We start from the raw sequence: 25335 nt of genomic DNA, 5'->3' as shown, positions 1-25335 counted from the left end.
CTTCCGTTTCTTCTTCTTTTGTTTGCTCAGTGGCCTGGTTGGTTTTATTAGGATGGCCCATAAAGCCCCACCCATGCCAGCTCTGCCAGCTCCGGGTTGTGGTAGAACTTTGTACTTTTGTAAAGTGACTCCTGCTCTCCAGATGCCAAGGTGCCATTCCGGTTGCTATCACTTACACAGCTGCAGTCAGGGGCACCAAAGGGACAGGGACACACAGGTCAGAGGCAGGCAAACCGCCTGAACCATGTTAGCCTGTGGTGTGCCACAGCCCACTGAGGGGCCAAATAGGTGCCCAGGGTCTCAAGTTGAGGTAGCGAAAGGCCAGAGAAGAGAGAGAAAAGAAGAAGCTGAGATGGATGGGCATGTGGAGGCTGGGCTTGGGTGGTTTGATTTTCTTTTACAGTGAGCTTTCTCCCTTGTACAGAGAGATGTGGGGACCCAGAAGAGCTGGAGGGTTCTGGACAGCCCAGGAACCCTGAGGTGTAAAGGAGGAAACCCAAGAAGAGCCTCTGACCCCAGGGCTAACTCTTGGCAAGCCCCCAATGGACCCTCTGGAGAGGTGCACCTGGAGGGAGTGAAGGTCAGGGGTCATGAGCTGTAGGTGCAGGACCCAAGCCCGGCCCTGTGAATGGAGGCACTGGGCTGCGAACCGCATGGCTGGTTCCCCTGTACTGAGGCAAAGACTGGGTTTAGGGAGGACCCAAGTGTGCTCCTCTGAGTGGTGCCAAGGGGTTGGGTACTTCGTGATACGTAACTCCTGATTTTCCGTATGAAGTCGTCTCTCGGGTCTTTCCTCATCCCACCCTAGCTGCCCACTCAGAAGAGCGGCCTAATTTACCATGTGGTCTTCATTTCCATGGGCCCAATGACAGGTGCAGATGTAGCTAGCGCTGTGGCACTTCGCTGCAATCAGTGCAGGTTGATCCTTCATCCAAATGCTCAGGACCTGAAGTGTTTCGGCTTGTGGAATATTGTATAGACACAGTATTGTGGGGATGGGGGGGGGGGACTTGGTCTAGGCATGAAGGTCATGTACCTTCTCCCCAGTCTGCGTTTTTCTTATACTGTGTGTTAAGTTGTGTGCATGAAGAAAGTCTGCAAATATGGAGCCATCCGACATCAGGCCGGTGTGGGGTTGTATACTTGTGACATCATGGCACAATTCAGACTTGGGGCCTTTGTGATAAGCGGATTCTGATGAGGGACCCTAATGTGTATTTCCGAGATCTTGGGGTGCAGTTGCATTCAGGGAGAGGACTGTGAGTAACACAGAGAAAGGAACCTCATTTTTTAACAAACATGCCTGCTTTGGGATAGTTTCTGTCTGCTGACCCATGCTTGCTCTGGGCGACTCTGCCCAGTGGTCTAGTGTCTCTGAGCTTAGCTTCCTCCCATTTGGAAACGTGACTGACGAAAACTCTTCTGGTCAGGGACTCTATCCGTGTTGTCCGTGTCCTAGCTGAGCATCTGCCCTCACTAGAGGCTGGACACAGTCCCCATGCCAGGATCTCTCCAGTGGAGAATGTGTGTAAGAGAGAAGGAGATGGCTGACATATCTATGCTTTTGTTAACAGTGCTGCTTAATGCTTTGGTAGTATAGTGAGAATTTTAATTGCCTTGAAAAGAAATTAACTGATGGATTGCATATGATTTCATGCTTTTGTGTGTGTGTTTTTTAAATAACATGCACCGTAAGAACTCTTTGTCTATACACTTGAGGAATAGATATTGCTGTAAATGTCACAAGACGTCCATCTGTAGAGGATGATTTCTAAGGCTGCTCCTGGCTGGGTGGGGCTCTGCTGCTCCCAAGTGGTAACGTGCTTGTATAGTCAGGCCTTTGCAGCGGGCTCTTCCCACTGTGAACTTGAACCTTAGGACCTCTTGGGGACTCGTGTTCTCGCAGGGTACACTGTGTGAGCCTGTGGGCACTGAGTCTGCTGTCTGGGTGTGTTCTGTGCTGGGATAGCTGTGTAATCACCAGCTTCTCTGTCACTGAGTGGAGGTGGAGATGAGTGAGCGTTGTCAGAGCAGGCAAGATGGCCACAGCACATGTAAGGGTGACCCTCTCGCTCAGCTGGCCTGTCTTGTGGTGGTGGGATTAGTCCCCTGCAGATGCCCACCCTGCAGGAGGAATCTCTGGTTTTACTGGAGGCAGCCAGGCTCCCTGACCGTGTGCCGGACACACACAGACTCACACACATATGGCAAGAGTTGGGAAATGAGTTCGTGTTGTGGAAGCCCCGTCTGTTTCCTGATCTGTGTGTCTGTCTGGATGCAGGGGCAACGCTGGAGGAGATCAACCAGCACTGGGACTGGCTGGAGCAGAACTTGCTGCACACCCTGTCCGTCTTTGACAACAAGGACGACATCGCCAGCTTTGTCAAAGGGAAGGTGAAGGTAGGCCCGGATTTGAATGCTTCTCCCCATCTGCTGGTCCCCTCCCGGTGCCCGAACTCTGCAGCTTCCGGGCAGAGTCCACACTCTGGCGACCTTTTTTTTTTTTTTTTTTTTTTTTTTGTCAGCTTACATAAAGCAAAGGGAGTTAGGTTTGCCACCCTTGTGCAGAGTCCAGTCCAGCGAAACACACCCAGCATTTTAAACTTTCATCCTTTGGCCTCCTCGTTTCTGTTTCAGAAGCTCGGGACCCTGTTCGTTTCAGGGAAGCGTGGGGCCGTCTCGCCTCCGCTGGTTTTTGGTTTCCGTTTTGCGGTGCGATGCGCTATCTGAATCTTTGGATTCCCAGCTTTTGTTTGCAGCGGGTGGCCTGGTGTCTGTGTAGAGGGAGCAGGCGCGTTCCTCTTCCTCAGCGAGGAGGCCGCTTACCCTTCAGCACTTCGACTGAATGGAGTTAAAGCCAGCGACAGGGAGGAGACAGGGAAGGGAGTCAGAGGAGAGCTGGTTGGTGTCCCTGAGAGCCTCGTCATACACAGCAGCAGCAGTGTCTCTTGCTGCTGTGTAGTGAGGGTTAGCATCAGGTCTTGAGAAGCCTCTGGGCAAGGAGAGGCCATGTCAGTTTTCCTACAGCTTTCCTCCCTTAGGGTCAAAACCCAGACTATCTGTTGTCTTTTAAAAAGCAAGTGTTCGGCCTGTTAGTAAAGGGTGTCAAAGGGAGTCTTAATTTATTAACTTAACTATTTGTTTGTTTGTTTGTTTATCGTTTTTCGGTATTCCAAGACAGGACTTCTCTGTGTAGTCCTGGCTGTTCTGGATCTCACTCTGTAGACCAGGCTGTCCTCGAACTCGGGGAACTGCCCTTCCGAGTGCTGGGATTAGAAGCATGCCCCACCACTGTCTTGCTGGGAGTCTTCATTTAGAAGGGTGGGATGTAAGGGAGGCAGAGGGGCTGAAGGCCTGCCTAGGCTGCGTAGCATGACTGTCTCAAATCACACGCACAAAAAACACACTCAAAAACAAAATGGAAGTCCCCTTTCCTTTGGGGACTGAGGTTTACCTGTGGGATCAAGGCAAGCACATGGTAGCACATGCATTTAACAGCACCATTCTGGAGGCAGAGGCAGGTGGGCCTCTATGGGTGTTAGATCAGGCAGAGCTAGGCTGCAGTGAGGAAAAACCACCACAGAAATACAAGCAGAGGCCATCCAAGCCCAGCCAGGAGAGCTTGTTGACTGACATCCTCAGCAGACCCCCAGGCTAGGGAGTCAGGGTGGACCTAGGCAGCTGTCCTGAGCCCTCATCCTGCTCTAAGTGACTGAGGGCATCTGCAGGGTCACACCACACAGGATGAGTGACAGAGCTGCCTCTCTGTTTCACATGCCACTGGCCCTCCTCCTCCTCCTCCTCCTCCTCCTCCTCCTCCTCCTCCTCCTCCTCCTCCTCTCCTCCCTTTCTCCCAAACCCAGGCTTTTGTACTTGTTAGGCAAGCCTCTGCCGCCAAACCACATCCATATTCCTTGTTTCTTCCATTTGTTGAGACACGGTTTCATTTTGTAGCCCAAGTCCTCTTGCCTCTCCTTGTTGAGGGCTAGACCCACCTTTCTCAGTCTTAAACGACTGTAGTGATTTTCCTTTTTGAGTTAGGTATTTGATTGGCAGGAAGTTCATTTCTGCTCCCATGGTTTCCTAAAAGCTTGCATGGCGAGAGTGCTTCTCTTGGGACTCTATGGTGGGACCCCAAATAACCTGACAAGAGGGGGTTAGCAAGAGAAAAATAAAGTTTTTTTTTTTTTTTATTAAAAAAGATTTATTTGGGCTGGAGAGATAGCTCAGAGGTTAAGAGCACTGACTGCTCTTCCAGAGGTCCTGAGTTCAATTCCCAGCAACCACATGGTGGCTCACAACCATCTGTAATGAGATCTGGTGCCCTCTTCTGGCCTGCAGTCATACATGCTGTATACATAATAAATAAATCTTTTTTTTTAAAAAAAGATTTATTTATTTTTGAAATGAATGTATTTGTACCCATGTGAGTTTATGTGTACCACATGTGTACAGGTGCCACAGAGGCCAGAAGAGGGTGTTAGGTCCCATGAAACTGGAGTGACAGGTGGTTGGGAGCCACACACCCCCATATGGGTACTGGGACCTGAACCCAGGTCCTCTGCAAGAGCAGTAGGCACTGTCTCTTGGGTCCCCCAGCCCCCAAGGTTTGTTTTAGTATTCACAGGGTACATAAGCATAACAGAAACTCAGCCGGGAAGAAGTGCACTTAGCCCAATAAGGCCTTTTAAGGAAAAAAGGGTGAGTTTGTAGAGGAGTGACCTAGGACAAAAGCCATGGGGCAGGTGGGCACGTGGGGAGCTTGTGGGAAGCGAGGGCCTGTCACCCAGGGGTCCTGTGGGTCCTTTGCAGCACTGTCTCCAGGCTGGTGAGCCTCTGAAGGGGTCTCTAGTCAAAGCCTCTTCCTGGCCCCAGGGAGGCTGTGCTCACACAAAAAGCTTCTTGCAGTCTTTGGGTCAATGGGGGGACAGAGTCTTTCTCAGTTGTCCTCAGCTCAAAATCTTCCTTAGGCCAAAGCAGCACACTTGGGAGTGACAAATTTAGATTCTCAATACTTGGGAGCTAACTACTTAAAAAAATAAATCATGTCTTTGCCAGGTGTGGAGGTGCAGACCTGTAATCTCAGCACTGGGGAGGCTGAGGCAGGAGGACATAAGCTAGAGACTAGCATGAGCTACACAGTAAGGCAGAAGCCCGGGGTACAGTAGACACTCTCTCAAAGGATAAGACAACCAAACCAAACCAAACGAGTCGAGTCCCCCGGAGGCTGGGCTGGGCTGGGGGAAGCTGAGGGTACAAGCGGGCATTTGTCCTCTGCTTTTGCTGACCAAAGCTGAAGGACGCTTTCCTGTCAAGTTCTGGATGTCTGGCCACTTCCGCAATACCAGATACATTCTTCAGCTGTGCCTGTGGACAGGTGCTAGAGCACACAGGAGTGGAGAGGCTGGAGGGCCCCTGTCACAGTTGTACATGCCTTTCTGAATGCCTTCCAGAGCAAGGGCGAACGGACATTTGTTTTCTATAAAACAGTCTAAAAAAAAAATCTTAATTATTATCTTATGGTTCATAATGTCAAATGTAAAATAAAAAACGTGATGAAGAAATTGAAAATCACTTAATTTTATAAGCTTTCAGATTGTGTGTGTATGTTTGTGTGTGTGTGTGTGTGTGTGTGTGTGTGTGTGTGTGTGAGAGAGAGAGAGAGAGACAGAGAAACAGAGACAGAGAGACAGAGAGACAGAGAGACAGAGAGAGAGACAGAGAGACAGAGAGAGAGACAGAGAGAGAGAGAGAGAGACAGAGAGACAGAGAAAGAAAGAGAGAGAGAGAGGTGTAAACATGGGAATGCTCGCCCGTGCAGTGTGTGAGGGGGCTGGAGGTTGCTGTTGGGATGCCTCCCTTAATTGCTTCCCCATCTAAACATTTAAAAATTTCATCTGTTTAATTTTCGAATCTGTGCGGGCTGGGGGCACGTGAATACAGCACTGCATAAACCAGAGGACAACTTGGCGGGGGGGCTCTTCTCTCTTCTGTTGTGTGGGTCCCAGTGATTGAACTCAGGTCTCAAGGCTTGGTGGCAGCCAGCCCCCTCCATCTTGCCAGTCCTTCTACCTTAGGTTTTAGACAGGGTTTTTCACAAGCCTAGAGCTCTCTGTTTGGGTGAGACTGACTAGTGAGACCCCTGGGATCTGCCTGTCACCATCCCTCATCACTAGAGATATGGGAGTGGATTGCCGTACCCGCTTCTTACAAGGGGGCTGGGGATCCAAACCAAGTCCTCATGCTTGCACAGCAAGTGTTCTTACCAACGAAACCATCTCTCCAGTCCAGCCTTTTAGATTTATTTAAAAAAATATTTTAATGTCAATTCCCACGTCTGATTTCTAAGATAGATTGCAGTGAATGGCCAAGTAACACACCCTAAGTTGCCTTGTCTGAAGAACGTGGGTGTTCACGAGACCAAATTATAACTAGGTTTTTCAAATTAAGTCAAACACACAAGTCTCCAAACTCTTTATAGCTGCTTGCCTGGAAAGATCAGGAAGATAGATGTTTTGTTTCTTTAAGATAGGGTCTCGCCGGCAGTGGTGGTGCCACGCCTTTAATCCCAGCACTCGGGAGGCAGAGGCAGGTGGATCTCTGTGAGTTCAAAGCCAGCCTGGTCTACAGAGCAAGATCCAGGACAGGCTCCAAAGCTACACAGAGAAACCCTGTCTTGAAAAAACAAAAAACAAACCAAAAAAGATAGGATCTCACGGAAAAGATAGGATCTCACTGTGTAGTTCTGCTGGCCTAGAAGTTGCTATGTGGAGCAGGCTGTGCTTAAACTTATAGAGAACTACCTCCCTCTGCCTCCTGAGTTCTGGGATTAAAGGCATGGCGTGTGCCACCACACCCAGCTTTTTAAAAAGTCTTTATTTATTTACTCATTTATCGTATGCATGGTTTTGTCTGTGTGTATGTCAGTTCATTATATGTGTGCCTGGTGCCTGCAGAACAGGGCATCGGGTCCCTCAGGACTGGTGTTATAGATGGTTGTGAGCTGCCATGTAGAGACAGGGAATTGAAGCCCAGTCCTTTGGTAGAGCAGCCAGTGTTCTTAACCACTGAGCCATCTCCGCAGCCCAAGGAAGATACTTTAATTGAAGAACTTAGCAGTGAGCTCCCAGGATGGGGAATCAGAGTTTTGTAACCACGAACTTTGACCTTTTAGAGGGACAGGTCTTACATTCTGTATCACGGGTGTACATTCAGATTCTTTGTGCTGTCCATGTCTTCACACCTGAAGGCAATGGAGGTGCTTAGGACCTCAGGGAAGATTGACTTGATTTCTGTTCTCCCTCAGCAGAGTGTAGGAAGGTACTGAAATGCTCGGGGAAATTTTTTTTTTGTTTTTTTTGTTTGTTTTTTCGAGACAGGGTTTCTCTGTGTTAGCTTTGTGCCTTTCCTGGAACTCACTCTGTAGCCCAGGCTAGCCTTGAACTCACAGAGATCCGCCTGCCTCTGCCTCCTAAATGCTGGGATTAAAGGCGTGTGCCACCGCCGACTGGCGCCTTAGTTGCTAGGTTACTATCAACATTTCACATAAAAATGGTTTTACCGCATTTACTTGTGTTCAAGAATACTCGTGCCACAGTGTATGTAGAGGTCAGAGGACAGCTTGTGGGAGTCGGTTTGCACTTTCCATCACGTGGGTATGGGGGCATCAAACCCAGATCCTCAGGCTTGGCTGCAAGCACCTTTCCTCACTGAGCCATCTCGGTGGCCCTCAATCAACATTTTTTATTTTAATGTGACAAGGAAGATAAATATTCAAGTGTTAATGTTTAACTCTGAAGTTCGAGAACAAGATTTGGTTGTTACACCCTTTGGGTCAGTTTGTCTTCTGTTGCTGTAACAAACATCTGAGGAAGTCTGGTGCCCGTCCTTCCTTCCTGCTTCCTGTCCTCTTTCCCCTTCTGTTGAACGTTTGCCTGGCTGACCAGGTGAGTGTCTTTCTGTGCCCCAGGCTCTGATCGCCGAAGAGACCAGTAGCAGGCTGGCAGAACAGGAGGAGGAGCCCGAGAAGTTCCGAGAAGCTCTGGTGAAGTTCGAGGCCAGGTTCAACTTCCCGGAGGCGGAGAAGCTGGTCACCTACTACTCTTGCTGCTGCTGGAAGGGCCGGGTGCCCCGCCAGGGCTGGCTCTACCTCAGCATCAACCACCTCTGCTTCTACTCTTTCTTCCTGGGCAAGGAACGTAAGTGTGGCTGAGCCGAGAGCTATTTGGTCCCGAATTCAGATACCGCCCTGGGGTTGCTTAGCATCTCTCCTGCCGAGAGAAGCTGTACATGGGAGTATTTCCACGGCATGCTTTGATCTGTGTCCCCGTGATGCTTGCAGATAATTGTGCTTAAGTATATGTATATATAGGCTTCTCCTACAAGGGGGCTGGATTTAGGGAGGGCTTGTTCCTTTTACTCCCTTCAACACTCCTGTGTTACTCCAGTGGCTGCTCTCAGGTTTTAGTACTGTAGACGCTTTGAAAATGCAGTGAATGACTGAAAAGTTCCACAAGAGGATATGGTCTCCTCAAAAGTTTCTATTTCCTGTCTGTGGGTGTTTAGCTTGAGAGTATGTGTGTGCACCGTGTGTGTGCCTGGTGTCCACAGAGGACAGAAGAAGGTGTCAGATCCTCTAGAATTGGAGTTACAGACTGTCGTGAGCTACTGTGTGAGTGCTGGGAATCGAACCTGGGTCCTCTGGAAGAGCAGCAAGTGCTCCCAACTACTGAGCCACCTCTCTAACCTTGAATATATTCTTCTGTGAGCGTGTGTGTGTGTGTGTGTGTGTGTGTGTGTGTGTGTGTGTGTGCAGACAGCTGAGCATCAGCATCTATCTCCTCAGCTTCCTGACTAGATGTAATGTGACCAGCGTCTCAAGCTCCACTGTCATGACTTCCTTTCACCATAGATTGTACCCTGGGACTCTGCGCCCGAGTAAACACTTTCTGTCTTCAACTGCTCTTGGCAGGGAGTTCCATCACAGCAATAGGTGAAGAGACAAATCAGATATACGGTGCTTTTTCCCCCCTGTTCTACGTTTCTCTTTCGCGGGAAGCTGGCTCAGGGCCCCTCTTGAGCGTCTTTGGTGAGCTTCCTGTACGTGGTGTACCATTCTCCACTCAGCTGCTTCACTGAGGCTCCGGGACTCTTTGTACACCGTTCCCACACCATTCCCTCCCTCGCAGTGTACACTAGCCTGACCATAGGCATTCTTACTGTTTTTTTTTTTCTGAAATTCTAATCAAATTGTATACTCTTCCCTTCCCCCATGTTTACCCTGTTTATAAATGCCTGTTAATCCTTAAAAACCCAATTTTGATTTTGCCCCCTCCAGAAACGTTCCCTCCACATGCTTACATGTTTGCAATGGGTTCCATCCGGTTGGTTTACTTGTTTGCCTGCTGCCTTATGTGAACGAGCTGCTTCAGCACAGGACACATTCATGATTGTTCATCACTGGACCAGCATACCTGGCAGAAACAGGGGAGCGGGGTTTATTTGGCTTATAGTCTCCGAGGCTTTACACTTACATAGAACATCGAGGCACCGGGAAGGTGTGTCAGGGGAGCCTCCCATTTCACTGTGGACAGGAAAGAGCCAGGGACAAGGTGCTTCCAAAGACCCGCCTCCCCCAAAATAGCCCCATCAGCATGGGACCAAGCCCCGACATGTGAACCTTTTGAGGTACATTTCCTATCCAACTGTTACATTGCAGACATTATACTGAGCTCTTCATAGCAGTTACTTAATAAACTGTGAGGTGGTGGTGTAAATGAACTAAGGGGCGTGTGTGTGTGTGTGTGTGTGTGTGTGTGTGTGTGTGTGAGAGAGAGAAAACACAGAAGCCAGCTGAGAAACTTCCTGTCGAGGATGATACAAATGGCACCTTTGAAAATTATCGGAGCCCTGAAAACAGTATTGCAAGGTAGATAGAAATGGCAGAAATGTTTGTTAGCTGTTCGATTCAAAGAAAAATCATTTTCAGATGTATTAATCATTTACTCATGATCTCCTGGCTAAGTACTCTTGGGAAAGCCAGTGCATAGTTAACTTGGCATTCCAGAACGATGTTCCGTGGATGTGTGTAGTCCTTGGGCCAATGCAGTAGCCAGTTCACACAAATCTGAGAAACCACTGCACTGAGGCTGGGTTCCACACGGTCCTCGACAGGTCGCCCTGCTCTGGCTCGAAAGACATTTGCAGTTCTGCTAAAGGAGAGCTTTGCCCATCGTCTGCTGCTTCATTCAAGCTGGCTCCCGTCTCATGGTCAATGCATGTTTTGCCCTTCTCTCTTACAGTTAAACTTGTGATCCCTTGGGTGGACATCCAGAAGTTGGAGCGAACATCCAATGTCTTTCTCACGGACACCATCCGGATCACCACACAGAATAAGGAGCGTGACTTCTCCACGTTCCTCAACCTGGATGAGGTGTTTAAGATCATGGAGCAGCTGGCAGATGTGACACTCCGGAGGCTACTGGACAATGAGGTCTTTGATTTGGACCCTGACCTGCAGGAGCCTAGCCAGATCACCAAAAGGTAGGGCTTCAGTTCCCAGGTGTCCCTCTGCTGCTCAGGGGACCCGTGCTTGTGTTCACCCTTCGTGTGCATGTGCTTTTGTTAGCCTTAGATACGTGGTTTTTCCTCCATCTGCCTTGGTCATTGGTTCCAGGATCTCCTGGACATCCGGTCCACAGCTGTACAAGGCCCTTCTGTAAAATACTGACGTACTTGCACATGGCCTGTATGGTGCTTATGACTGTGCAGCATCTCTAGAGGACTTGCCATGCCTCATACAGTGTCAATGCCATGTAAATAATTGTCATATTGTACTGTTTAGGGAAGAGCAGTAAGAAAAAAGTAAATGCATGCCTTTTGTACAGAGAGGACTTCTTTTCCGACTGTTTGATTGATGATTGGTTGGATCCAAGGCTACAGAGTCTGTGAACAGTGAGGACCCATATACCATATGTATGTTTTTATGGTGGTGTCTCTCACATTTGCTTCTGTGGTTAATCTTTTACTTCTCTATTACATTTTTATTCTTTACTTTTTGGTTTTTCGAGACAGGGTTTCTCTGTGTAGCTTTGCGCCTTTCCTGGAACTCGCTTTGGAGACCAAGCTGGCCTCGGATCTATTACATTTTTATTCTGTGTTTGAGTGTGTGTGTGTGTGTGTGTGTGTGTGTGTGTGTGTGTGTGTGTTTTGCACACACACTACTGCATGAGTGTGGAGGCCAAAGGATAACTTGAGAGTCAGTTCTCTCCTCCAACATGTGGTCAAGCTTGATGAAAATGTCTGTACCCACCACCTCATCTCTGTGGTTAATCTTGACAGACAGAAGTTAAATGATACCTCTTGTTACCCCTCATTCCCTTTGGTAGACAAGGGTTTCTGGGTCCAGGCCCCCTTTTATTTCAAATATTTCAGTACATAGTGTAGGCACCCTTATGGTACAAATTAGTTATTTACCTGGGAACATGAAGACATTTCACTTTTTAATGATGGTGGACATTAAACCCTGGGCCTTGTACATGCTGGCTGGGGATGTGCTCTGCCACTGAACTACATCCCAGTCCTCTTGCGGTCAGGTTGTAATCCTCTGGGAGGAGGGGTCGTTTAGGACAGCTGGAAGATTTTGATTTCTCTTTGTCGTCAGAAGTATACTTTTACTATAGAACCAATGGTCATTGTATATATTTAGCTTGATTAAAACTTGAAGGACTCGGTGGCAACTTGGTGAGGTAGTTGTTTCGATTTGTTGCTCCAAGTGGCTGGGTAAGTGTGGCACCAGATGCAGAGGTGACCTTTGAGAAGTAAGAGCCTGTGATGTACTGCCTGGTTAGGGGGTCTTTATGTGGTGATGGAGTCACTTGTTTCAATTTGGATGCGCCAGATGTTCAAATCCTTTTTCATAGCAGATTACATATAACAAACTGTAGGTACGCAGTTCAGTAGCTGGAAGCACACTGATATCCCACCCAGTGGCCGCCACTGTCCACCTACAGAGCAAACCCATCCTGTACTGATGACTGACTGTCCAGCCACCACCTTCCACTCTTCTCCGGGAAGCTGACCAGACCCTTATTAAAGTGTAATCCTCTTTTGCAGTTGACTTATTTCACTTAGTAGCCTCAAGGTTCAACCATGCCCGCCCCCAATGTGTGTGTGTGTGTGTGTGTGTGTGTGTGTGTGTGTGTGTGTGAGAGAGAGAGAGAGAGAGAGAGAGAGTGAGTGTGTGTGTGTGTGTGTGTGTGTGTGTGTGTGTGTAGATGTGGAGATCAGAGGACAACTTTGGGTGTGCTATTCTTCAGTGATACCATCCATCTCTAGAGTCTCCTAGGAGACAGTCTCCGAGCGTGCCCGTGGGGGATTATCTTGAAGAGGTGAGTTAAGGTGGGGATTTACTGGGTGATGCCCTTCTGGCTGTGATCCTGGACTGTGTAAGCTGGAGAAAGCAAAGTGTTCTAGAAGAAATATTGGTGTTGACATCACTCCACCTACATTCTACCCTGGGCACCACTAGGGAGATGAGAAGGGAGAGAGGACTCTAGGCATGGCCAGCAGTTGACTGTCCGAAGGCCCACCTGTGCCCAGGGCTGGACCCATGCATGCCCTGGGCGGGGTTCTGGTCTCCAGTTGCATCCTCACCTGCCAATTACCTGGTAAGGGACTTTCTCCAAAGTGAAAGGTTCTGGTTGCCTGCCCTTAGGGTAGTTCCCATCAGTAGCTTTTGTCATGGAGACCAGGCCTGTGGGTGTAAACAGGTAATGACTCAGGCTCCTTGGCACCCTGCCTAGTGGCAGATTTTAAAGTTTAGGAAAACAGTCTCCCCAACTCAGAGCCAGACAAGCTGGAATGCCCCTACAACTCTTTCCTTGATCCATTTTCACTTCCCTTCCCAGATGACAGCTTTCCAGTGGTGACCTTTAGGGGCAGAGGTCGAGGTTGCTGAGCATTAGTCAGCTTGGTCCTATGGTCATTCCCCTGAGACTTCGGGCCCCAGGTTGGAGCAGGCTCCATGGGAGGGGGAGGAGGGGATGGGGCTTTGCCATGCTCCCACCCATCTGATGGAAGAGAGAAGAAAGCTGGCTAGGCTTGGCGCTCACCTGGCCCAGCCTGCCCAGTGCAGAGAGGACCTGGACCAGAGATCCTCAGCACATCATCTCTGAGCTCAGGAGGAAGGATGCCGCCCGGACAGTAGGAGAGAGCAGGGAATAAACTGATCCTGAAGTTTCCAACTAGTGTTTATCTTAAAGTTAGGGTCTGGTCAAAGCAGGGGACTTTGGAGCAGCGATGAACAATGATGGGCCTCTTCCAGTCTCTGGCAGGGTGAATACTGGGGTGCATTTACATTGCAAATGGGAACTACTTTCTTCCCAGTGGTTCCTGGGGTGTGTGTCCTCAGTGGCAAGCCCCTGCCTCTGACCCTTTTGTCTCCACAGATCTCTTTGCCTTATCCCAGAGAGCTAGTCCTTTTTCCTGCTCTTATCCCATATCCCCCACAGAATGCCCACTTCCCACCCATCGGATCAGAGCTGGCCCCATGCTGGGAGCAGAAAGAAGACTAGGAAAGTGTTAACCCACCGGGTGCCACAATTTGTGAGCCATATTTGAAGCAAGCTTTATTAAATACTGGCCAGGGACCAGGCAGTGGTGGCACAGGCCTTTAATCCCAGCACTCAGGAGGCAGAGCCAGGCGGATCTCTGTGAGCTCGAGGCCAGTCTGGGCTACAGAGAGAGAGAGATCCAGGACAGGCACCAAAACTATGCAGAGAAACCCTATCTTGGAAAACCAAAACCAAACCAAACCAAAACAACAACAACAACAACAAAACCTGGCTAGGACCATTCCTGGGAGTTCCAGGGTATAGGGCCAAATTACTTTAGTCAGGGGCTTGTAAAGGCAAAACCTTCATTCAGAGCTACCTACTTCCCATTCTACATCCTGACGTACCTCCTGCCTGCAGTGATCAGGCACACAACCTGTGCAATCGGAAGCTACCTGTCAGTAGACCTTCAGGTTAGAGCAGGGGTTCTCAATCTTCCTGATGCTGCCACCTTTTAATACAGTTCCTCAGGTTTGGGGACCCCCCAACCATAACAATATTTTCATTGCTGCTTTGTTGTGGGGGACCCACTCCCACCTTTTTCCCCCTGGGGTACTCTTGAAGAGTGAGGGATAAAAGGTTTAAATAGAAGGATAGAGAGGAAAGAAACAGAAACACAGGATAGCCTCGGGAGGGCCTGGATCTTTATCCACTGGCCCCTTCTGTCTCTTCTAAAGGGCTTTTAAAAGGAATGCCAAGGGGCAGGGCAAAAGACCTCCCCTTGCTAGATCAAAGCATACCGCACAGCCAAGTGCAGAGACCCTTCCAAACAACCTGGTAACCACGTACGTGGTCAAGCAATCCTCTAGTGCAGCTTTGCTGGGTAAAGCCAGCTCAGCTCTCTCTAGGAAACCTTTGTGGGCCTCCACACTTCGTAACTATAATTTCGCTTGTTATGAATTATAATGTAAATATCTGTGTTTTCCGGTGGTCCCTGGCGACCCATGTTGTTTGACACCCATGTTGAGAACTACTGGGTTAGAGGCATTTTTGTCTTATGGCTCTCTTAAGCACAGTAATTTAAACTTAAAACATAACGTTAGCCATTACAAAAGGGGCATCTTTCAAGGGAAGGCCTACCCTCCCCTTCCCGACCCCACAGACTGTGCTGCTCCAAGATGGTCTGCTGGTCAGCTCAGGGGGTTTCTCCTGGGCAGCATGGCGAGAAGAGCGCACAGTAGGCAACTTTTCTTGGGGTGCAGAGACCTGGGGGGCCCCCGCATTGCCAGGTCCTGCTGTCTTGGGGCCAGTGTGGACACTTGCCAAAGGCACTCAGAAGCACTTTTGCTAAACCATAGGGCTCCTCACTTGGACCCCCAGGGTGAAGTGCAGGAAGAAAGCCTGACATGTGCCTTCCTTTTTGTCTCTACGTTGAAGGCACAGAGGTCAGCTGCTATTCTCAACCCTGGAGTCCAGGGACAGTGTCACCTCACGTGACAGAGGGCCCCACCCCACCAGGAGGGCAGTTACCACAGGGCTGAGGCTGCTCTCTGGAATGGAGCTAACCATCTCCTGACAACCCTCTTGTCCCTAAGCAGCAGTGACTCCTTCAGAGCTCCCTGCAGGGCAAGAACCGCCACAGTGATCAGTGGGACCATGTCTAGACCAGGACTGTGTGTGTGTGTCCCTGTCCTGGGCCGCCGCCTCCTCCTTAGAGCTGAAGCTCATGTTAATACCCTGAAGATGGCCTTGGGGTCGCTGGACCACTTTATCTGCTCCTCTTTGCAGCGTGGCCACGATGAATAATCTTCCTCTGCTTGTCCCATCGCGTCTTTCTTTAGTGGTGTGTCAGGGTGGGACGTCAAACGTAGCCTTTTGGGCTGTGGGAGCCCAGGTTCTGGCCTTGACAATTCTGGTTATGTTGTGAGTGAAGACACATTTGAGGAGCTCGTTCATGTGGACTGTGGCACTGAGGAAAAGCAGTGTCTGCCCTCCAGCGCTGTTCCTGTGTTGCTAAGTCTTGGCATTTCCCAGAGACCCACAGGCATGGGTCTGGGAGGCTACACAAGGCAGAACACTGAAGTGAAGAGTTCTTGGTGAGGCACGTTGACGGCATGGGACCCACGTGGCCTTTCTTAACTGTGATGGCATGAGTCATGGTCCGTCTGGTGTTCTATACTGGCCATGGCCAGAGCTCCTCCAATGCTGGGCTAAGGAATAAGCCGGGCTGGCCTAGCCTGTCACTCAACCTGAGCGTGGTGGCAGCTGCTGATACGTAGTTGCATCCTGTGTGGCCCAAATAAGCAGATGGAGTGAGAGTTGGACTGTAAACCCCAGGTCTTCTGTAAGTCATTCTAGAAGGTTGATGGGAGAAGAGGTAGAGACAGACAAGGACAGAGAGAGAGAGAAAGAAAGAGACCTGGTTTTTGGAACATTGGTCTAGTCTCGGAGGGATAAATCTAGTCTGGACTAAACAAATTCTGGATTTGGGGAGAAAGCAATCAAATTTTTTTTTTTTTTTTTTTTTGCCTCTAAGATTTTGGGATTGCTTAAATTTCTAAGTTCCTAAAGCCTTAGGAATGAAACGTAAGTGTAATAAAGGTGTGCATGGAGTCTGGATCTAGAACCTTCTGAATTGAGTCTACTGCTCCTGGGGCAGTGCCCATGCTGTTAGATGCTTCTTCAGAGGCTGCAGACCTGTGCTGGCTGTGGTGTCCCATGTATTCTTCATGACTGCTGTCTGCCGGCCACTCAGAGATCGCCTAAATGTGAGACAGCGCTATGGACTGTCCACCAGCCATGTGGTTCAGCAACTCCCCCTTCCTCTAAAGGAAGGAGGGCCCTTACTCTGCCATGTTGGCCTGTACTCTCCTCAAACCCCCTGCCACACTGCTGTCTGCCTGTCCGTCTATGGCATTGGGGCTTTTTTTTTGCTAAATCTCACCGAAAAAGGCAGTCCTCCCCAATGTCATTCTTGAATCCTAAACCCCAGACCTTTCATTGAAGAAGGAAGTGATCAAACACCTCTGCCTTCCGGGGACAGCCTGAAATGGTGGGTTGATGATGATCTTCATGTGGAGCTGGCTTCTTATGACACAGGTCCCTGTTGTCAGCTGTGCTGGGATAATGGATAGCCCTCGAATGTGGGGTGTCTGTCGACACGTGGCCTGACTCAGGCAGTAGTCTGTGTCTGGCCCACAGGCATCCACCTTGCCATGTGTATCAGTACCTTCCTCCTGTCTTGTGGCTGAGTGGTCTCTCCCATTAAAAGGACATGCCACATTTTATTTAGCTGTTCATCGGTTGATGGATATCTGGCTCACATTTTGGTTACCATGGCCGTTGACATCTGCATGTGACTTGTTAACAGGCATGCTGTCTCTTATTTATTTGTGTCTCCCCAGGAGTAGAATTTCTAGATAAATGGCGAGTCTCCTTTGAGCTGTGAGACTGGATTCTTACATTCGCACGTCATTTTACGTGCCCACCAGCGCTGTGTGAAGGCTGATTTTCCACATCCCGGCCAACACTTAGAGAAACCTCACTTTTCGATACTTAAATTCTTAGGCCATTTTTGTGGTCATTCTTACCCAAACCAAGCCAGCGGTGCACGCTTATTTTTCTGAAGGTTTACTTTATGTGTGTAGGTGCTTTGCCTGTATGTATCTCTATTCAAACATGTGCTTCTGCTTGTGGTGGTGGTGGTGGGGTTGGATTCCCCTGGGACTAGATTACAGACATGTGTGAGACACCACACGGTGCTCGGAATGGAACCTGGGTCCTCTGGAAGAGCAGCCCATGCTCTTAACCTCTGAGCCTTCGGTCCAGTCCCCAGGAATGTTTATCCTGATCCGTGAGCTCAGGCACGGATTTCTGTGTGGACTGGTGTGCTCCACTTGCTGTGCTTACTCCCAGGGTTGGTTGGCGGTGAACGTGGAGCACCTGCGGCCGACTCTGGCTCTGGGAAACCCGGCATTTTTCTCCGTGAGCTTGGGTTGTTCACTCACCTCATTCTCTCACCCTCGCTACCCAGGGACCTGGAGGCCAGAGCACAGAATGAGTTCTTCCGGGCTTTCTTTCGGCTGCCGAGGAAGGAGAGACTGCACGCTGTGGTAGACTGTTCCCTCTGGACCCCCTTCAGCCGCTGTCACACGGCGGGGCGGATGTTCACCTCCGACAGCTACATCTGCTTTGCCAGCAGAGAGGATGGCTGCTGCAATGTTGTGCTGCCACTGAGAGAGGTAGATCCGGGGCCCACCCACCCACCCCTGCCGCCTTGCTTTGCCACTTGAACCCAAGAGTTTGAGTCTCTTTTATGTTCCCCAAACAAAATACTCAAGGGAGAGAAACTTGTAAAGAGAGAGGTTTGGCTCGTAAGAGCATGGTGCTGGGTTTGGGCTCAGCTCTTATCCAAGATGGTGACACAGTGGCTGGAGACGTCACTGGTGAGACAAGAGCAGAGGCCAGTCCTGTTGTTTGCGGTGACCTACTTTGTGATAACGAATGAGGGAGTCATGAAAACTGTATTCATCCCTTCTGAGGGAAATGCCCCTCGTGACCCAACCACATCGGCGAGGCCCTTACCTCTCCATTCTTCCCCTCCACACTGCTTCATGGGGACCGAGCTTCAACTAGTGACCCTTTGGGGTTCCGCTGAAGCCATAGGAAAGCCTAGCAGCTAGTGATGCCTCTGTGAGAGGGCCCAGGGAGGGGTGTCCACCCAGCAGTCCTTTGCAGCCTGAAGATGGACCTCCGGCTTTCTGAGGAGTGGGACCTGAGTTGCCTGTCACTGGCGTGGTTGTGGTTCTTTCTGGTGCTGTCCTAACAGCCCGAAATTTGCCTACCAGGGCTGGGTAAAGAGAGTATTCTCTCCTCCTCCTTGATGGAGCTGTTGTTAAAGTGCGTGCCCAGTAATTAAGGCTTTCCCAAGAGCTCCTAGGAATACAGTCTTCTCCTCCCCTCCACCCCAAGAAAGAAGCAACCTATCAACCTTCAGAGACCAAATGGCAGATTCCTTGGCTTACATATACTAGAACTTTAGCTAAACATTTTAAAATTAAGTGTGAGTTGGGTCCCTTCTTACTGTGAAATTTCATAATTCTTGTGGAGATCAGAGACACCCTGAGCTTATGTCCACATGTGAACAGTGCAGTCCTTTGGTTTCAGGCACCCCAGCCATGACAGAACCAAGACCCTAACACATGGGACCTCCAGAGTCTGGCGCCTGTGTGCGGTCCTTGCGTGGTTCTCTTGAAGGCTCAATTCCCTCACTGAGTGGCCTGTGGTCTCCACGTTGTTGTTCTGCAGGCCATGTGTTCCTTCTTAATAGGAAAGCCCGGTCAGGTGTGGTACCAACTCTCCAGAGGCAGGGGCAGGTGGATTGCTATGAATTCAAGGCCAGCCTGGTCTACACAGTGAGTTCCAGGCCAGCTAGGGCTACACAGTGAGCCCTGTCTTCAGAAAGAAAAAAGAGAAATCCAGAACATGCCTCATCTGCCTTTTTTTTTCCCCTAGTGAGCTATGCATAATGATTTATCCTCTTAACCATTGTTAAATGTGCATTTCAGTGGCACCATGCATGTTCATACTGTTACACAGCCAACACACACACACACACACACACACACACACACACACACACACAAAGTGCACACATATGTTCAGCCACGGAGGCCAAAGGAGAGCATTAGCTACCCTGGAGCTGGAGTTACAGGCCATTGTGACTCACCTAATGTAGCTGCTGGGGATCAAACTAGGGTCCTCTGCTAGAGCAGTACATGCTCTTAACCGCTGAGCCATCTCTGTAGCCCCGGCATTTGTCTTTTTATGAGTGCTTCTTCCAGATAGCATTAACACCCTCAAGCTTCATCTGTGTTATAGCATGGGCTGGAGTTTACTTTAGGTGGCTCATGTAAACCAGCTTGCTTAGCCACTCAACCTGTGGACAGAACCTTGGGCTGCTGCCCTCTTGTGGCGCTGGTGGGTATTGCTGCCCACTTCCCCGCCTTGGCCCAGAGCTCTTCCTGCAGTGATGGTTTTGCTTTCTGCTTTGGGATATTGTGTGAGGGTGTGATCAAACACCTGCCTGGCTCCTTTCTTGATGTGCTTTGTGTGGCATCTCTGCTCCAGGTAGTAAGCATTGAGAAGATGGAGGACACGAGCCTGCTGCCCAACCCCATCATTGTCAGCATCCGCAGCAAGATGGCCTTCCAGTTCATTGAGCTCAAGGACAGAGAGAACTTGGTGGAGGGCCTCCTGGTGAGACTGAAGCAGGTCCACGCCAACCACCCCGTGCATTACGACTCCTCCCCAAGTGATGACGACATGGTAGGAGCCTTTACAGGGCTGGCCTTCTGTGACTCTTCTTGTTACCTCCGGAGCTACACAGTCTCTAAGAGGAGTGTGTGGAAAGATGGGCCGTGTGGGTGTGGGGTCAGTGTGCTGGAGATGGCTGGACTGTGCATTAGTGTGACGTCACTTCTGATGCTCTGATGTCCTGAGTTGTGGGCTGCCTGGATTAGAAGGACTGATGGAGGAAAACCTGTGTGTTGGATTGTTGACCGGGTGGGTGCCTCCATGTCCTGCCTGGGTTGGAGTTGATGTGACACCTCCCTCTGCAAGTTAGGGGGGTAATGGGACTCCCCCATAAGCGGGGGGTGGCACTTTTCATACACTTTGAAGTAGGTATCATTCCAAGGTTGCAGGGGCTAATACTCAGGTGGCTGTAATCTGTTAAGAGAGATGGTTTGTCATCCTAAGACTGGAGAGATACAGGAATGCCCTTGGGTTGGCTGAGACATCATTAGCTGTGACTTGCATTAGACAACTTCTTTTGGTGTATCTTTAAATTTTCACATGCGTGTTGTGTATTATATAGGCGTGTGACAGGCCTATGCGTGTATGTATGTCTGCATGCATGTGGTGGATGTAGGAATCCTCCTGGTCATTTTTCCACCTAAGTCGTTGAGGCAGGCTCTCTCAAACTCAGAGTGCACTTATATGGCTAGTCTCACTGGCCAGCTTGCTCTGGGATCCCCTGTGTCTGTCTTCTTCAGCTGCCACACTTACCCAGCAATAAACTTGAGTTCTAGACATCCAAACTCTGGTCCCCATCCTTGTGCCACAAGTGCTCTCCAGCCCCCATTTTTGTTTTTAACCGATAGACAACGCTTGTGCATTCCCACTCTTTTTGCCTTGCAGACTTCACCTGTGTTTTATTCGACAAGCATGCGCAGTGATGAGTTTGGGGATCTTGAAATGGTGTCTTCTCAAAGTAGCGAAGAGAGAGAGAAGGACAAGAGCCCACTGCCACACCCCGAGCCCCTGACCGCCGTCTTCCAGCAGTCAGGCGGCCAGAGCCCCGACTCCTGCCTGGTGAGTGAGTTGCCTCTGGCCTCTGTAGGGAGACTGTCCCGCTGTCTGCTCCCGGTGTCTGGGAGCCATGGTTTGGCCTAGGCATCCAATGTGCTTTCAGCGTCGATTGATCGATCGATCACTTCTCTTCCCTCTTTTTGTCCTGGGCACCCGGTGAGGACCAGGGAAGACAGTGGGGAGCTGGCCCTTGTCTGTGTGGCCTGCACAGCTGACAGGGCTGCCCCTGTGGGCTTCCAGGTGTGCAGTGAGTCTTCCTTTGGCTAGCCTGCCTGCGCCTCTTACATTGTTTTCCTTTGCCCCTCGCTGAACCTACAGTTGGCGTTTCGGCCAGGCTGGCAGAGCATCAAAACTCCTGGGAACCGCCTGTCTCTGCCCTGCCCCCAACACTGAAATTACTGGGTTTTACTTGGGTGCTGGATTCAGACTCATGTCCCCAGCCCTGTACAGCAAGCCTTCCTCACCCACTGATGCATTTCCTCAGCCTTGTTTTTGTTTCGTGTAGAGTTGTTTTTTGATATTGGAGGCAGAGGTCGTGTGTGGTCGGGGAATAGACTAGAAACTGGACTCCGATGCTGCATAAGAAGCTGCTTGCAGCCACAGGCCCAGTGGTGGCCTTGAGCGATATTAAAAGCCAGGCTGCTTCCAGCCGCCCAAGGTCCTGGGTCACTGTCAGCCTTTGAAAATCCAAACTGAATCTTCTCATTGCTTTACACACTGATATTCAGTCATTTCTTGTCTAAGTGAAGGAAAATGCTAGATTTGTGGATATTTTAATTATATTATTGGACAATAATATTACAAATAATTGTAAATATCTTATGAAAGGTCCTGAATGTCCCTGACATGTGGATAATTTTAAAGGATTTTTAGAGAAGTAGTGTCTCCCTTATTTCTGATAACGAGTATGGGAGCTGGAGAGGTGGCTCAGTGGTTAAAAGCCCTTGTTTCTCTGCAGAGATCCCAGGTTCAGTTCTTGTGGTGGTTCACAACTATCCCTAACTCTAGTTCCTGGGGAATCCAACACCCTCTTCTGACCTCTGTGGGCACCAGACATGTACATGGTGCATGTAGGCAAACCACTCACATAAAATAAAATTTAAAAATTTTTTGAAAATATTTTTTTTCAGGTTTCAGTTTTCCCTTTGTCTTTCAGGAAGCTCAGGGCACAGTGGGAACCTTTTACTCCCTGCTGTCCTTGGAGTCGAGTGGCGAGTGGCGTTTTAGCAGTTGGCTCTGCATCAGTGGCAGATTCTCCATTGCACCCCTCCCTCCCATCCAGTTTGAGCTGCTTTAGAACTTGAGTGGACAATTCCAGTTAGAACCTTGCCTCTCATTTGCACAGATGTTTCCAGGAGGCTCCCGAGGGGCTGGTGCTCTGTGTTATAGTCCTGCATCCTTGATGCTGCGCAGAGGTGCAGACATGCTTTGCTGTATAGCACTGTGACTACTGCTCTACTTGACAGTCCCTGATAAACAGAGACATTATGTACACCATTGCTTGGTGTGGATGGGCTTCTTGGCTCATTAACAAATGTTCCCATTTCCAGTCGCGGGAACAGATAAAAATCAGTCTGTGGAACGATCATTTTGTGGAGTACGGCAGGACCGTGTGTATGTTTCGCACTGAGAAGATCCGGAAGCTGGTGGCCATGGGGATCCCTGAGTCTCTACGTGGAAGGCTGTGGCTGCTTTTCTCAGGTAGGTCTTGTCATGTTCAAGCTTTTTGTGACCTTTGGAATAGACTCAGGAACAGGCTTCCTGTGAGTGGTGCATAAGGGTGAAGACCTCTGTCTTTGGATTGTTTCTCTAAATCCCCAGGGCAGACTTGGGAGCCCCTGCTACGTTGGTTAGCTATGGTGTCTCCTTAGGAAATGTGAGGTCCAGGGCAGTGACCTCTTCTCCCTTAACCATGGTTGGATGTTGTGGCATGTGCCTGTAATTTCAGCTAGAGAGGCTGGGGTAGGATCACAAGCTCTAACTCTGCAAGACTCATCTCATGCCTTCTCCCACAAAAGATAAAAATGTAAATAAAACTGGAAGCCTGCCCATAGTGCTGAGAATTATTTTGTTTTGTTTTGTTTTGTTTTTTGAGACAGGGTTTCTCTGTGTAGCTTTGCTCCTTTCCTGGAACTCGCTTTGTAGACCAGGCTGGCCTCGAACTCACAAAGATCTGCCTGCCTCTGCCTCCCAAGTGAAAATTTTAAACAGCTCTCTAGAACTGCGTAAGGTGTGCTAGCATACGCCTGTGATCCCAGCATTTGGGAAGTGGAGGCAGGAGGATCAGAAATTAAAGACCGGCCTAAGATAATGAGTTCATGGCAGCCTGGGCTATAAAAAAGAACTACCTGGAAGTGAAATGTCTTATTGGATGTGAGCCCCTGATGTAGATGAAACAGAAAAACTGTATTTGCTGACAGGTGCTGGTGGCATTGAATTGAGTCCCTCAGTTTAGTTTCTATTACTGGAACTATGGTACCCCAGCAAGGTGTGATTGTAGTGCCATCCTGTTAGCCTTTCAAACACCAAGTGAATCATCAATGATGGCCTCATCGGACTCAGTGGGATGGCATTCCTCCCTCTGTGACTGCTGGGTACCATCTTGGAGTCTCACAAGAGTGTTAACTGAGGGATGGTGGAGATGTGGACTTGAGGCTGGAGCAGGACCAGGCTTCTCCCCACCCACAAGGGATGATTATGTCCTGCTACTCAGAGGTGCCAGGCCCAGGAAAGGCCCTGCCATCTGTGGGGACTGTAACCGCTGTCAGGTGCTGTGGGTAAAAGGGCAAGAGCTGCTTCCCTACATGAGCCTGCTGTGGTCACCGGTGGGGCTCTGAGAGCCTGTGCACGTTCTGTGTGTGTGTGTGTGTGTGTGTGCAAAACACGAATTGCTAAATAGTCTTATTAATAAAAAACCTGGAGCCAGATACTGTGGTGAAAACCGAGAGATCAGAGAAGCAGAATAAGCCACAGCCAACCTCACCTCGCCAACTCCTCAGCCAATCCTGTTTCCACAAAGCCTCAGACTGAAACCCTGAGTCCTCACCCTTGAGTCTCAGCTGAACTGCTGCTTAGTTCCTGTCTCCTCACACCTTCTATACCGTTCTCCACCCAGCCATGTCACTTCCTGGGATTAAATGCTTGTGTGCTTTCCAAGCCAAGGCATGAGATCTCAAGTGCTGGGATTAAAGGTGTGTGCCACCACTGCCTGACTCTGTTCCCAGTGTGGCCTTGAACTCACAGAGATCCAGATGGATCTCTGCCTCCCAAGTGATAGGATTAAGGGTGTGTGCCACCACTGTCTGTCTATGTCTAATCTAGTGACTGACTCTGTCCTCTGATCCTCAGGCAAGTTTACTAGGGTACACAATATATCATCATGAGAGACATAAAGAGACAGAGAGACTGAGCCAGCATGGGCTTTTGAAACCTCAGAGCCAACCCCAGTGGCACACCTCCTCCAGCAAGGTCACACCTCCTAATCCTTCCCAAACAATCCACTAACTAAGGACCAAGCTTTCAAATGTAGGAGCCATCTTCATCCAACCCACCACATGGGGTTGGAACCTTCCCAGCTCTTTGCTCACAGCCATCCTTGCTAGTGACCCCCATTATCCCCTTCCTCCCCCAGGCATCAATTCGGCCCTGCCCCTTTCCTGCCCAGGATTCCCACCCATCCATCTTAAGCTTTGTAGGACTCCACAGCCTTGCCTTTGGCTGTGTTCCCTTAGGCTTCTCTATTGCCTGGCCCAGGACCATGCAGTAGCCCACTCTCCTGCTTCCTATGAGAGACACACCACGGAAGTCCCACCTTTACAACTGTCGACGCCTTCAGTGTTCCTGTGTTCAGTGAAGAGTGTTGGTTCATAATTGGAAAGTGGGGTGCGGGAGTGAGCGAAGGGAGTGATGTTTGTGACCTGTCCTCGAGGGTGCCACCTCTTCAGTGCTGTGGACTTGAGTCCTCCGGGTCCCCTTCACACGTGTGAACACAGACTTTAAGTGCTGTTGTGCTGATGTGTTTTCGCCCGGGGATACGGGCCATCGGTTCACGAAGGACTGTCCGTTGGCGCTAGCGTGTTTGCTCTGGTGACGGGAAGATCACTGTAGTGTTGAAGTGACAGCCAGCCACCAGCTCATTACCCCTGAGTGCTGTTGTAGTGAGGGGATCACAGCTGCTCACTGAAGAGGGAAACTGAGGCAGAGGGTTGTTTCTACTGTACTTCTATGGAGTTGAGCCCTAACCTACCCTCTGAGGCAGAACTGGACACATTTCTGCTCCCTCTTCCCTCAGAGCTCCCACCTTGTGTCTTCTGGGGCAGGGTGGTGAGTGGACAGATTCCTCACACCCACCACTCACTTGTCCCTCGGTACCACTGGCCCAGTTGACGCCTGGGCCTTGGCTCCGGGGTGG

The 25335-nt window shown here is 49.8% G+C and overlaps 1 protein-coding gene across 4 annotated transcripts in view; it reads left to right on the top strand.

Annotated features, from left to right (window-relative positions):
* Tbc1d8 (TBC1 domain family member 8) overlaps positions 1 to 25335 on the top strand; it is a 110632-nt gene that overhangs the window by 70023 nt on the left and 15274 nt on the right. For all 4 annotated transcript variants that reach the window (XM_036167218.1, XM_036167217.1, XM_036167219.1 and 1 more), the window contains exons 3-9: positions 2282 to 2400; positions 7970 to 8198; positions 10302 to 10542; positions 17587 to 17794; positions 19683 to 19880; positions 20754 to 20927; positions 22475 to 22625. In XM_036167218.1, the coding sequence (XP_036023111.1) occupies positions 2282 to 2400; positions 7970 to 8198; positions 10302 to 10542; positions 17587 to 17794; positions 19683 to 19880; positions 20754 to 20927; positions 22475 to 22625 (1320 nt within the window). The remainder of the gene's footprint in view (positions 1 to 2281; positions 2401 to 7969; positions 8199 to 10301; positions 10543 to 17586; positions 17795 to 19682; positions 19881 to 20753; positions 20928 to 22474; positions 22626 to 25335) is intronic.

This window comes from Onychomys torridus, chromosome 18, assembly GCF_903995425.1.
Source record: "Onychomys torridus chromosome 18, mOncTor1.1, whole genome shotgun sequence".
Taxonomy (NCBI): Eukaryota; Metazoa; Chordata; class Mammalia; order Rodentia; family Cricetidae; genus Onychomys; species Onychomys torridus.
Note: the sequence above shows the minus strand (reverse complement) of the source record. Positions and strands in the feature narration are given on the sequence as shown.